General features: G+C 43.3%; 1 protein-coding gene across 2 annotated transcripts; it reads left to right on the top strand.

The window, feature by feature from the left end:
* The first annotated feature begins 120 nt into the window (after positions 1 to 120).
* Positions 121 to 10,566, top strand: myadmb (myeloid associated differentiation marker b). 2 transcript variants are annotated; one of them, XM_061838305.1, is made up of 2 exons: positions 121 to 246; positions 8,129 to 10,566. In XM_061838305.1, exons 1-2 carry the CDS (start codon positions 242 to 244, stop codon positions 9,042 to 9,044), a joined length of 921 nt encoding a protein of 306 aa, XP_061694289.1. In that variant the 5' UTR covers positions 121 to 241; the 3' UTR covers positions 9,045 to 10,566. The 2 variants fall into 2 exon arrangements, with proteins under 2 accessions (XP_061694289.1, XP_061694290.1); XM_061838306.1 differs by lacking the exon at positions 121 to 246 and adding an exon at positions 279 to 1,778.
* Positions 10,567 to 13,906: the final 3,340 nt, after the last annotated feature.

The following is a 13,906-nucleotide window of genomic DNA, read 5'->3' as shown; positions in this document are numbered from 1 at the left end:
CAGTATGAGTTCATGGTGATGTTTTATCCCCCCTAACCCCCTAAACACTCATCCTGTTCTTTCTACTTCAAAGATCACTAATTTTGCTTTAATTTCAGTCTGTTTAGCATTTTAACTGCTTTTTAAACTTATGTAACCTGTTGTCCTTTGTGTTTGTTCATCTTCAAAGTTAAGCAGTTTTTCTTCATTGCAGTTTTATTAGTGGGTGACTTAGTAATACTTGTGATCTCCTTTTCACTTCATGGGGTGAGTGCTTTTTTTTCTGTCATTCATAAATTTTACTGGATTTACAATTTAATGACAGTTAGGAAAATGTTGCGCTAAAAGCATCGCCTGAGCAGTTTAATAAATTTGAATGTCGATGACAGTTTGCACCGAGGACTGACAGATTCTATTTATGTTATTGGAAATTGTTTTGGAAAGAGAAAAAAAGACATTTGAGGAACGGCTTATTTTCTTGACATAACTGAAGATTAGGATGTTTTACAGAAAAATTTTGCGATACAGCTCATTACATTGGGTCAGGGAGGGCCACAAAATTTTTTTTTAAGTCATCAAGAATCCTGTAATAGCTGCAATAATGGCTGTTCTTCCTAAAATAAATTCATCAATATGTTTCTTTTTAGGACATTTATGAAGGTAGTACAATATTTTTTGTCATCGATTAGATAAGAGATTACCAATTTCTTTTTCAAATTTTCCTAAAAGTGGCTCATTGGAACATTCTTATAAAAAAAAAAAAAACAGACGGCTGAAAATCAAACCTGCTTCTAACAAACAATCATACCAATACATTTAAAACATTAATTAATATTAAATTAGTGAGAAATTATTGATGTTATCCCAAAACATTTTACCGTAATTTCCGGCCTACAAGCCGTGACTTTTTTCACACGCTTTCAACCCTGCGGTTTACACGGTGATGCCCCGCTAGCGTAAGCGCAGGGCTAGCATTGGCGCGGCACTAGTTAGCACGACGCTAATGCTAGCGCTCGCTAGCGTTAAACTCTTTCTGTGTACCGACCAGGTGCGCCCTGTAGGCCGGGAATTACGGTAGATATATTAAATACCCATTAAAAAAAATATTTTTCACGTCGTACATGAATGGCCTAGCCCATGTCGTAAATCCATCCATTATCCAAGCTGCTTATCCTCACAAGCGTCACCAGAGAGGTGGAGCCTAACCCAGCTAGTTTTGGGCAAAGGGTGGAATATACCCTGAACTGGTCGCCAGTCAGTCGCAGGGCTGGCATCAACACCGTCACTGAGCGGGAATCGATCCCACGTTCCCCGCACCAAAGTCAGGCGTGTCGTGTACCATATGTAAATCTCGAGATTAAAATGAATAAAAAAGTTGGCCCACCCGAGCACAACGTGGGTGTACCTAATCAAGTGTCTCGTGAGTTTGTCATGTTGTCATGGATTTACAAGAAAAATAAAGATGGGGGGGGGCAGTAGCGCTAAAAGTAGCACACGTGGTGAACTTTTTGCACCACATTGTGTGTGTCACCATCTCCATGGCAACCGGGGAGGAGGATGACGATGTTGATGAGGAGGAGTAGGAGCAGGGCGAAGGGGGTGTGGCATATACAGATGTGAATAACGGTGCGCAGACATTCGATGCCTAATTTGGAGGTCTGGGCGGGGAGGGAGCTGGCAAGGAAGTCGAGTGGGAGTCTGCCGCGCTCGCTCTCTTTCGCTGCCTTTTCTGCGAGTGAGAGGCTCTCCAACCGCTGGATGTTCTGCGCGAGACACTGCAGCTGAGCTGAGCACACCAGGTAAAGAACTTGTTGCATCTTGTGCAAATATGTACGACCGAACGGGTTTAGAGTCTGGAGAGAGGCTGGAGGTTGACAGATGAGACAAAAAAAAAAAAAAAAAAATACACACAAAACAAGTAGTGACAAGTAAGTGTGATTTCCTGTGGAATGAAAACGTCCGCGTGGAGCCATTTTTTTTTTTTTTTTATGTTTATTGAATTGTTTCTGTTTCAAACATCCGGGGAGTCATTTGAGAGTGAAGCTGATACTTTTACGACTTTCTCGTTCTTTGCCTGCGTGCGGTCGTGTTAGCGAAAAACGGGAAAAGGCCTTTGGAGATGTTTACACTTGTGTTTTGTTGTTGCAATGAGTAGGGACGTGTGTGTGTGTGTGGGGGGGGGGGGTGCAGGGCGCGGCAGGCGGCACACCCACCTCCACTACACTGGTCTTAATGAATGAACCTCCGATTGGGGCCCCCAAAGCATAAGCTTTAAAAATAGTGTAACAATAACAAGCCAGTAGTGTTAGCTACCCGCTAAATAATTTGTTCCCATCCCTGATTTTAAACCTAAACCCCAATAACTAACCTCTTTTAACACCAATCCCACTAACCCTAACATTAACCACCCTTGACCCTATCTGACCTACCCCGTTACCCCACTTCCTCCCTTTTTAATCCCAACAGCGCCAACCACAGACTAACCAGAAAAGTAAACCATCTTCACCCTCACCTCAATGAATGAATTTTGTATTTAGGTTTCCCCCAAAAAATGGGAACTGTAGTTTTCCATCCAGCCATTTTCTATGCCGCTTATCCTCACGAGGGTCGCAGGGAGTGCTGGAGCCTATCTCAGCTGTCAACGGGCAGGAGACAATCCCAGGGCACATAGAGACAGACAACAGCCGCACTCACAATCACACTTACGGGCAATTTAGAGTGTCCAATTAACATTCTATGTTTTTGTGATGTGGAAGGAAACCGGAGTGCCCGGAGAAAACCCACGCAAGGCACAGGGAGAACATGCAAACGCCACACAGGCGGGGCCGGGATTGAACCCGGTTCCTCGGAACTGTGAGGCCTACGCTTTACCAGCTGATCCACCGTGTCGCCAATATATATATATATATATATAGTAGGAGTTTTCCTTATTATTATTTTTTTTTTGTGGACATTCACGTCACTTTTAAATCGATTTTAGTTTTTAAATTTTCCCATGCTGCGGCGCCTTGAGATACGAGCTGTTAATTATTCAGGGCGTATCTTGCGGTTCAGACACCCACCGCTATGTGTATATATGTTGAGAGAGAAAAAAACCGTCTGGCCGCAGTCAATACAGATTGGTTTCCTTGCAGTGGAAAAACTATATCATTTGGGGGCGCTAATGCACCGTTGCCAACTGGTAATCAACACCAAAGAAGAAGAATTCCCCAATAACCATTTCACCAACCAGAGTGAATTATTTTCAGAGAATTTTAACTCTTAACAAATCTTGGATTGTTGGCATTTTTATAGTAATATACAGTGAATGTTTTAATAATGCAGCAATAAAAAAAAAAATACCCAGGGGAGAGGCCTCCTTTGTTACCATGTGACAGCTGTGACGTCGTCAACAGAGCGCCACGCGGTGTATTAAAAGCAGTAAATGAACGAGCTCACTATATAGTGCAACCCCACGAGGGGGGCAGTGAGTGACTGAACCATTTCAGAAACAACCAAAATATTAAATACGGTTGTGGTTTTGCGCTCGTGTTTTCCGTCTTTGCTGGTGAGAAAATGTTATCACTGTACGCTTGATCGAGAACAATGTTGTTGAGAGAAATCTGTGATTTAAAAAAAAAAAAAAAAAAAACGTTGAAAAATAATTTGGGTGTTCATTGGCAGGATGGAATGGATTAATAGCATTTCTATTCATTTCAATGGGGAAGATGATTTGAGATACGATGTTTTTTTCTGAAGGCACCAGTCTTATTTTGTCTTTTAAACTTATTTTTTTTGTAATATCAATTCAAAAATATGTGACAAATCTGTGCCTGAACCTATTCCACACTTTGGGGTGGATTTTTAATTTCTTAAATCCAACCCTACCCTAGTCGTATCCCTAATTATTACGCGACCCCTAACCCTAATCCTCAATCTTATCCCTGTGCCTATTCCAATCCCTTCTCTATCCGTTATCCTATTTCCAATCCTAATATTGGATTTCTAACCTTGCTCCAAACTGTACAAACCATCAGCAAAACAAGCATTTTCCCTTGTAAAAAAAAAAAAAAAAATAATAAAAAAAAAAGGACTTTTGGAAGCTTTTAAAGGCCTCACCACAAATTTTCCCCTAAACAAGATGGAAAAAAAAAAAAAACACGGTGGACCTTGTCCCACTGAGTGATTTATTTAGTCTGTTCTCCCAAATGCATATTGAGCTTCGTCTTGTGTTTTTCCTGCTTTTTGGCCTACGGAGCCCGGCGTTGGCGCAATAAGCGAATTAGACGGCGCAATCGGGTTAGCCCAGGGTCGCCGTGGCAACTGAACTCATGACGACATCGGTCAGGAGTTGGCGGGGGTGGGGTCGCGTCCTGTTTTGCCGTCCCCGTCCCAGCATGCACTATTTTCAGCCCTTGTCCATTTTGGGGAAGTCGACCCCCCCCCCTTCTGCACACACACACACACACACACACACACACCCTTACCATGTTTTCCATGCGGTACAGTGGAAAAGCCACTCCCCCTTCCCTTAACCTCTACGCTGCAAGATATTTGGAAGCTCTTTTACGTGACGTGTAATTGCTCTTCGAGCTGGGAAAAGGGGAGGGGGGCGGGGGTAGCGAAGGAACGGCAACAAGGGAAGAAGTTGGAGAAAGTGAGGGACGAAAAAAAAAGTTTGGGGAGCCTGACTGCCATCTGGAACACATCAGTAAGTTTTTTTTTTTTTGGACACATGGAATAATGTGGGCGGTGAAAGGGGAAGGGGCCCCCGCGGTGACTCACTGCTCTGCTATTCCACTCCATCACGGGCCTTCAAGTGTGTGTGTGTGTGTCGTTCATATGTCCCGAGCTCAGGGCTTCCCCGGGTTCCTCCCTTCCAACCCTGCCCATCTCCCCAATCCCCCCTCTCCCCCCCGCCACCACCACCCTCCTTTTCTTCACCTCCTTTGCTTGCATACCTTCTCTGCCGTTAATGGCGGCTAATGTAAACAAGGCCTATTCCGTCTGTTTATAAGCGTCTCGGGGGGGGGGGCGCAAGTGCGGCTTGACGCCGAGCGGGTGATGGATGCCTGCAAAATGGGCGGAGAAGGACGGCCGGTGTGCTCCAAAGACTTCTTTCTGTGCTCTTCTTTTTTATTTTACGCCTCTTAAAATGTCAGCCGACTCACTTTGGGCCACTAGTTCAGAATGTAGACATTCCCAAGAGGTAGCACATGTGAACGCGAACTGAGAAAGGCCTACAGTACAAGTTGAGTAATCCCCAGATACCCCCTTGGAATAGCCGCCAACCATAAATTTCCTCTTTTACGCACGAAATTTGCGACTCTACGCATTTTCCGTCGTCTTGGTTAGTTTCCTGAGGTTAGTGATTGACTTAAATCCATCCATCCATCCATCCATCATCTCAATCAAACGTAAGTGATTCAAAGTGTGGCGCACACATAACGACAATCAAGTTGAACGGCTGGGTTGCACGTGACGTCCCGCTCGTTCATCCGGGTACCTGACGGCCATTGTTGCAGACAAGCAGTCGGCTGTCCGACGTCGTCGTGCCGGATTTTTGTTGCGCCTACGGATGTGGAAATCATGGAAACAGAGACATTGGGAAGCGATTTTTCTGTTTTCCGAAGATTAGATTGCACGAAGGAGAAGATACAATTGAGTTATCGAAAAAAAACAGCAACAAAAGTGGCTTGCAAATATACGACGTGCGGATCGGAACGAAGCTCGAGTACACAAGGCAAACGGTTATTTGGAAAGCTGTTCTGATTATTTTGTAAGCGGTAAGCATCTGTATTTCTACTGTCTGGATAATCTACTTCAGGGAAGTCTTTCAGATCTTTTGAAAGTACATCATTGTGGAGAATATACGCGTCGATATCTTCACAGTTTGATCTTGTGTACATATGTAGCTTTGGCGACACTATCGAGTGAATTAAAGTAGGCAGAAAACATCCGGCGCTCGCCGCTTATGCGTGGGTCTGTGGTCGTCGCCATGGTGATGTCGTCTGCAACGACAATTTCTGTAGCAGTGGCGGCGATTATCACGTGATTGCAGCCCGAGAATTTGAATTTTTTTTCCTCCCCTTCTGAACAAAGGCTGTTGTTGGATGTTTCTTAAAGATTACCATGAGTGATTATCGTGTGGTGTGGTATGTCAAAGGTGGGAATATGTTCCGTCTTGTTGTGCTCAGTCAACATTCGTGGCTGACGATTGTAAATGTTGAGCGGGACACGTAGCGTAGACATATTTTAGGGACCCGACGTGACGACGGAAAATGCACGTTTGTTCTTTCTTCTTGCTTACTCTTGAAGTGTGTTGTGTACTCCAGATGACAAACACAACACAACACGCATAAGCGCATCACATTCCACGGTACCTGTCCCGCCTCAAATCACAGCGTCTGTGGATTGACGAAACCTCGGTGCTGACCGCATACGTTTGCTATCATGGGTAAAAACCAGGGTAAATATTGATGTTTTTCTGAGCAGATAAGGGGAATGGGTGGGGGGTAAAATACACAAAAGAACACACCCCGCACCACAGAATGAATCACTTAGGATAATCTTTTAGAGAACAGTCGACAATCACGTCTTTAATCGCGTTGATCAGAATTGAAGTAAAATGGTGCAATAAAACCCCACCCACCCCCTCACATATTCATATTCACGTTCATCCCACTCATTCACTGTCAGCGGGAACAAAGAAATAAAAAGAATTCCTAAGAAATTAAAAGGGAACACCGTGACAGTGAAACCACTAAAGAAAGAACGGATGAGGACAACGCAGCTTAATATATTACAGCAGATGAGCAAAAATCCCACAAAACGGGACCTATGACTATATGTTAGTGGCTGATTTATGGCCCCCTCCCCCAAAATGAAACCATTAAATAGCGTGACATAAACATGGCCGCCTTGCAGTAAATACATTGGGCGGGCTTGGAGAGGATGACGTTGTTCGTGGGGAAAATACATTTTTATAAGTGGAACTCACTGACTGACTATAAATCTTAAGGCAAGCAGATGGCCGCTGTCTTATTTTACGACACTGTCGGGTGGAGTAGCGGGAAGAGGCGGCTCCCCCAAGTTGTTGGGCGTGGCGCACATCTGCAATTTTAGACTTTTTACTACTACTAGCGTTCCACACGGGGCTACAAACGTTGGCCGCGTTTCCGCAAAAACTGATTTTTTTTGCGCCGATAGTCATCGCTTGCTTGAGTTAGCCGAGCAGTCGCTAGCTAGGCAGCCGCTAGCTAGCACGATCACGTGATAAAAAACGTATTCAGTTTCAAAGGAATTTCATTTGTGTACACGAAAGGGTGAATATCAGAAATGTGGCTAGAGAACAGAACTAGTGCAAAGAGGGGAATAGTAAGTTGAAATAATTGGATGCTTTAGGCTAAGACATGTCACAACCGAAACAAATCAAGTAGCATATTGCAAAAGAACTAAGTATTTATGTTTTGGTGAGTGAAATGGGGAATAGTAGATACAAACAGATACCTTAACAAATGTGGGAAAAAAGAAAAGTAGAACATACTAGTAATATTTGAAAATAATGCACTAGCTGCCATGTAGCAGTGGACACCAAGTCAATGAGACTGAATCCATCAAGCACGAAGCAGAGGGATTTAAAAAAAAAAAAAAAAAAAGGTTGGGGGGGGGTCTGAATTTGTCGATGACAGCTGCGCAGTGGAAGTTTAGCGGCCGGCGGCGCCGCCCCACGTCACGCCTGCAGAGGACCAGAACACGGATGGAATGTCGGCAAGGGGCAAGCCAAGTCTCCGAGCAGCGGGAATGACTTGCAGACTGCAGCAGTAAAAATCAGACAGGAAAGAAGTGCGAGAATAGGGAGGGGTGGGGCGGGGCGGCGGGGTGTGGGGGGGGAAGCAGTTCTCAGCAGATTATTCAAGCAGATGTAAATGTGTCGGCCACAGAGAAGTCATTCTTAGTGCTGAGAACACAATGACGCCCTTGTGAGCGCGCGCGTGTCCCCAAAGTTATGTCAAGCTTGCAAACCATCGCCCTCATGTGGTCCACTTGTGCTATTTCATCAACAGTTGTTTCAAAAAGTGCCATGTGATGCAAGTTATCCCGATTCATGAATTTTTCAGGGGTGTCATCAATTCTCCTGAATGCTGACACTCTCCTAAATCCTTCTCAGATTTGTCTACGAGCCGAGACCACCTAGCGTCAAGATGGCAATCGTCCTGCACTCTACCCCCCTCCTGTGGACGCGTCTGGCAGCGCTGATCTTCGCCTGCGTGGCCTTCTCGGTGGCGGTCCACGGCGGGCGTCTGTACCACGGGACGGGCGACTGGTGCATCTTCTGCTGGGCCTTCAGCTTCGCCGGCACCCTTCTGGTGCTCCTGGTGGAGCTGTTCGGCCTGCAGACCCGAGCGCCCGTCTCCTGGAAGAACTTCCCCATCACGTTCGCCTGCTACGCCGCTTTGCTGTGCCTGTCGGCGTCCATCATCTTCCCGCTGTACTACCTGAAGGGCTCCATGGGGCCCAGCGAGGCGCGCGACTACCGCATCGTGTCCACCGTCTTCTCCTGCCTGGCCACCATCGCCTACATGAGCGAGGTGAGCATCAGCAAGGCGAGGCCGGGCGAGGTGGCCGGCTACATGGCCACCGCCCCGGGCCTGCTCAAGGTTTGCGAGACCTTCGTGGCGTGCATCATCTTCGTGTTCATCAGCGACCCGGTGCTCTACGACCGCCACGACGCTCTCAAGTACTGCATGTCCGTCTACTGCATCTGCTTCATCCTGTCCGCCGCCATCATCCTCCTGTGCGTGGGCGAGTGCACCGGCTGCCTGCCGTTCCCCTTCGCTCGCTTCCTGTCCGGCTACGCCCTGCTGGCCGTGGTGCTCTACCTGTCGGCCACCATCGTCTGGCCCATCTTCAACTTCGACCCCAAGCACGGCGGCAACAAGCACCGGCCGTCCAACTGCAGCATCACGCAGGGGCTGTGCGTGTGGGACAAGCTGATGGCGGTGGCCGTTCTCACGGCCGTCAACTTCGTCCTCTACCTGGCTGACCTCATCTACTCCGCCCGCTTGGTCTTCGTCAGCGCTTGAGATCCCGGCAAAGGCAAATTTGGCCGCTTGCGGGTCGGGAATCTAAACTTGACTCTGAATTGTCTTCAAAAAAACGTGTATAAGGGAACCTCCGAGGTAGAACGGTGCAAATTTCAGAGTTGTCAAGAAATTTTCATGAAAAATAGGGCACGTCACTTAATAGTTAACCATGCTCGTTTGTATCTCAAATCATCTTTTCCCATTCAAAGAAAAGGCCATTAATGCGTTCCAATCCCACATTGCGCTGCCCGTGGTGTTGTGTACGCATTTGCCACCAGGGAACAGTAGAACACAACCATGCATACCCAAGCTGAAGAAGAGTTTCACAACTAAGGTGCACTCATGTGAAAATTTTCGTGAAATATACGCCTCAAAATGCGCAATGTCAGAAAGTATAGTGGTTTTGTTTTTGCGTTGCCGTTTGTACGTTATATTTAATTAGAAAGGGGTAAAGAGGAAACACGAAATTATTAAAAAAAAAAAAAGGTGATACATTGTCAAATTTAGTCAGCATATTGTGTATCCAAAACATAAAACCTCACAAGTGCCTTATTATTATTATTATTATTCTATTTTTGCTCAAGAGGAAAAAAAAAAAAAAGTTTACATACAAAGAAACCGCCAGATGTCATTTGCTAGTTTTGTGACGCAACCACAGGAGGTTACCATGGCAAAGAGGAGAAAAGTCACAATAATTGTAGAACAGGAAATGAAATCTGTCATGGTAAATTGGACAAAATATAGTATACGGACACATTTAAGGCTGTCAAATTATTAGGTATGTGTGATAACTGAATGTCTTTTTACAAAGAAAAAAAACGTCACCTTTCAGGGGTTCCACCGTAATGTCATCGAAGACTCCACAAGCCGGCCAAATTGAATTTCGCTGACTGTCCGACTAATGAGGTTGTTGTTGTGGGCGGGGTCTATTATTCTGCATTTACACGTGCGCTTTGTGTCCGCGTGATGAAGGACCCGAAAGAGCGCCAAGGTGAGCATGCTAATGAAGTTTTAAAAACGCAAACGAAAACCGTTCATTCCTTTCGTCCATGTTGACATAAGCTGGAGAGGATGTGCATGTAAACATAGCAAGTGTACTGATATTATTTTATAGCATTATGAAGGTCAATAATCCGCTCAAAATTAAAATTTTTTTGGTTATGTTTTACTTGAAGCGATTCATCACTAAAACAAACAAGCAACTTGATGTTTAATGATTTCCATTGTACAGGGGGGGGGGGCACACATATTTGCAAGTTACTATATATATATATATATATATATATATATATATACATACATATATATATATATATAGTTGAATTTTTGTCTATGTAACAAAAGTAGTCACACATGTACACTGTATATGTGCACAGCTTATCTTTATTCTTATGCATTTAAATGCTATTTTGCCACGTTGTCAAAGGCTCCGTTATTTTTGCAACCCTGTTGTATTTTTTTTTAACAAATACTTTGTATTCTGCCATTTTTGTTTTCCAGCGTGGCCACCGCATCATTGTAAGACAATGTAATTTTTTTTTTTTTTTTGCATTTCAATAAAAAACACGTATTAAACACACTTTCTTGGCTTAATTTGGTTTTGTAACGTGAAGGAAAAGAAGAACGTGAGTTAAAAAAAAAAAAGGCCATGCTTTTTTCATGCTATATCCAAAGCTAACAATTTTGAGTCGAAAAATTGGGAGTTTTGATGACTTCATATTTTGATATTTTCCTTTTTTTACCGCAAAATGAATATTGCCTCCAATTATCGTTTTTCATCCTCCTTGACTACTAACAATTGGTATCGACCCTGAAAATAAACAATATTGGTCTTTCACTAGAATTCAGTCGAATTTCCTACAAAATGTAGCACACACATGCCGTGGTAACGCACAGTTCTGAGGACCTGAGTTTGATCCCGGCCCCGCCTGTGCGGAGTTTTCTTGTTCTCCTCTGCCTGCGTGGGTTTTCTCCGGGCTCTCCAGTTTCTTTCCTCCCACATCCCAAGCACATGCGACATGAATTGGACACTCTAAATTGCCCCTAGGTGCGATTGTGGGTGCGGCTCTTTAAATCTATGTGCCCCGCGATTGGCTGGCAACCAGTTCAGGCTGTCCCCGCTTCCTGCCCGTTGACTGCTGGGATAGGCTCCAGCGCTCCCTGCGACCCTTGTGAGGTTAAGCGGATAAGAGGAAAGATACTGGATGGATGGATCTCTGCTAAAAATTTTCGATAGAACATTTCTACAGAATTTCTAAAGAACTATAGAACTTTAGGACCCAAGTCCTGTAGAATTTCTATAGAAATTCACAGCCAAAGTTCTACAGAACAAGCTGTTCTGTACAAATTCTATAGAATTCTATCGATTTCCATAGAAAATATTTCGCAGAGATGTAGCACACACATTAGAGTAACAAACAAACGTTTTACAATTGAGATTTTTGTAGGATTTCCTATTTCATATTTTTGACAGTGTGGAAAATGGACGGCTCTCATGAGAATTTCCAAGGATTTCTAAGAACATTTTGTAAAAAGAAATGACTCATGACAAATTAATAGGATGTTTTATCAAAAGTAACTTTTTAAAATTTATTAGTAATTTGTTCATAAGAATTTAAAAAATTGAATAACCTTTAAATTTAAAAAGCTTTAGATAAAAATGAACACTTTGTTATAAGAATCTAGTGGGATTCCTACAAAACGTCGCATTATTATTAATATTTTTCTGGAAACTGGTCTGGTCTCACAAAAATTATTTAGAATTTGTATAAAATCAAAGAGAGCTTATTTATAAATAGCAAAGTGGTGCTTCCATAAGAAATGAGTGGGATTTCCTCCAAATGGGATAATGAGAATAAGCTCGAGTACTTTTTTTTCCAGACGTCTCAGTGGGAAATATCAACTTTGTGGTTTTTGCCAGGTCTTGGGTCGTACCACATGTTCCAGGAGCTGCCAAGTGTGTGTCCCCCCCCCCCCCCCCCCCTCCAGTTGTCACGCTCTCCGATCACCAGTTAGAACTTTTCCTCAGGAAAATAAGCGTCCTCTCAGGGTGATGCCGACTTTCCGCTGGCAACTGACCAGCGGAGTCCCAGATGTCAGAGTCCAGCTGACAGTGAGACCAACGTGGTTGGGGGGCGATGGGGGGGTGGGGGGCACGTGTTAATGGCTGCTGTCAATGAGAATGTGGAAAATAATGAAGATCGACCACATGCTCAATTGTGCTGGTGTCAGACAATATGACAGGGAATTGTCATCGTGTTGTACGATTCAATGGAGCAAGGTAAGCAGGTCTGCCTTTTCGGAACATTTTGCGTGACTGTTAAGAGACAAATGTTGAGGGCCGCACTGAAATAGCAATGAATAAATAAAACATAATAAAATATTGAGCGAGTCCTAAATAAATCTCTTTTAAAAAAATCTTTTACAACCATCACATTTTTTGGGAAAAGAAATACAATTCTTCCCAAAAAGACTTCTTTAAAAATATGACTTCCTTAAAAAATGTTGAGTATTACTCTAAAATAATATTTATTCTTTAAGAAAACTTTTGTGACTTTGACTTTTGTTTCTAAAAAAAAAAAAGCCCATTTATAATGCATTTTACTTGAAAAACAATTATAAAATTATTACACAGAACTTGGACCTTTTCTGAACATAGTATTTTTTCCTAAAAATTAATTTTACTTTCATTTATCCTCACAAGGGTCACAGGAGTGGTGGAGCCTATCCCACTCAACTTCCGGCGAAAGGCGGACTACACCCTGGACTGGTCGCCAGTCAGTCGTAGGGCGAATACTGTATTGAGACCATCACTGAGCGGGAATTGAACCCACGCTGCCTATGCCAAAATTGGATATGTGTACCACTACACAAAGTGGGTCCCTGACTTTTTTCAATTATATAAAAACAATAAAAAAAATAAAAGATCTGAATCCTTTTTCCTAAAAATACAAATAAAAATTCTTCCTTGAAAAAATATTTTTTCCCCCAAAATAGGATTTTTTGTACTTTTTCCACGAAAAATTTGTTTTTAAATAAAAAAAAACCCCACTGTTTTTCAAAGAATGAGAATGAAATCTAAAATCTAAAAATAAATACTGAAATACGACTTCCTAGAAAATTATTGTCTTGCTTCTTAAAACAAATTAGCTAAATGCCATCTTGAAACCAATCTAAGTTTACAAAATATCAATTCATTATAAATTATACTCCGGTTTCCTTTGGACACTCGAAATTGCCCCGAGATGTGATTGTGAGTGCAACTGTTTGTCTGGATGTGCCGTGCGATTGGCTGGCAACTAGTCCAGGGTGTACCCCACCTCCTGCCCGTTGACAGCTGGAATAGACCCCGGCACTCCCTGCGACCCTTATGAGGATAAGCGGCTAAAAAAAATGTACGGATGGAGAATTATATTGATTAAAAATGGCCAAGAAAACGTTCCAAAATTAGAATCTTATGACTTACTTTCTCTCTTTCGTTCTCGGCCTGTGTGTCGTTCACGTTGAGAACAAGATGATGCGATCCGCCACTTGGGGGCGACACTTGGCAAAGACAAAGAGAAAGCACAAAGATGTCTAAAAAAATCAACCTCGGGGACAATCAGCACATCCACGCATTTGAATAAACGACGGAGACCTTGTTCCGCATCAGAAGATATGTCCTTTTTGTTCATTGGCACAAGGACACAATTTCATGATCAGCTGACAAAAGATAATTTTAGACAATTTTCATCCTTGTTTTTTTTCACGGGAAAATGTTATTGTCACACCCTGGAGGGGAAAAAAAAAAAAAAAAAACTTTCCACATTGGATAAGTTAAAATGTGTCCGCCCCCATGCTTCGTTTACCAGTTAATCCTCTTA

The sequence above is a fragment of the Syngnathoides biaculeatus genome, chromosome 13, assembly GCF_019802595.1.
Source record: "Syngnathoides biaculeatus isolate LvHL_M chromosome 13, ASM1980259v1, whole genome shotgun sequence".
Taxonomy (NCBI): Eukaryota; Metazoa; Chordata; class Actinopteri; order Syngnathiformes; family Syngnathidae; genus Syngnathoides; species Syngnathoides biaculeatus.
Note: the sequence above shows the minus strand (reverse complement) of the source record. Positions and strands in the feature narration are given on the sequence as shown.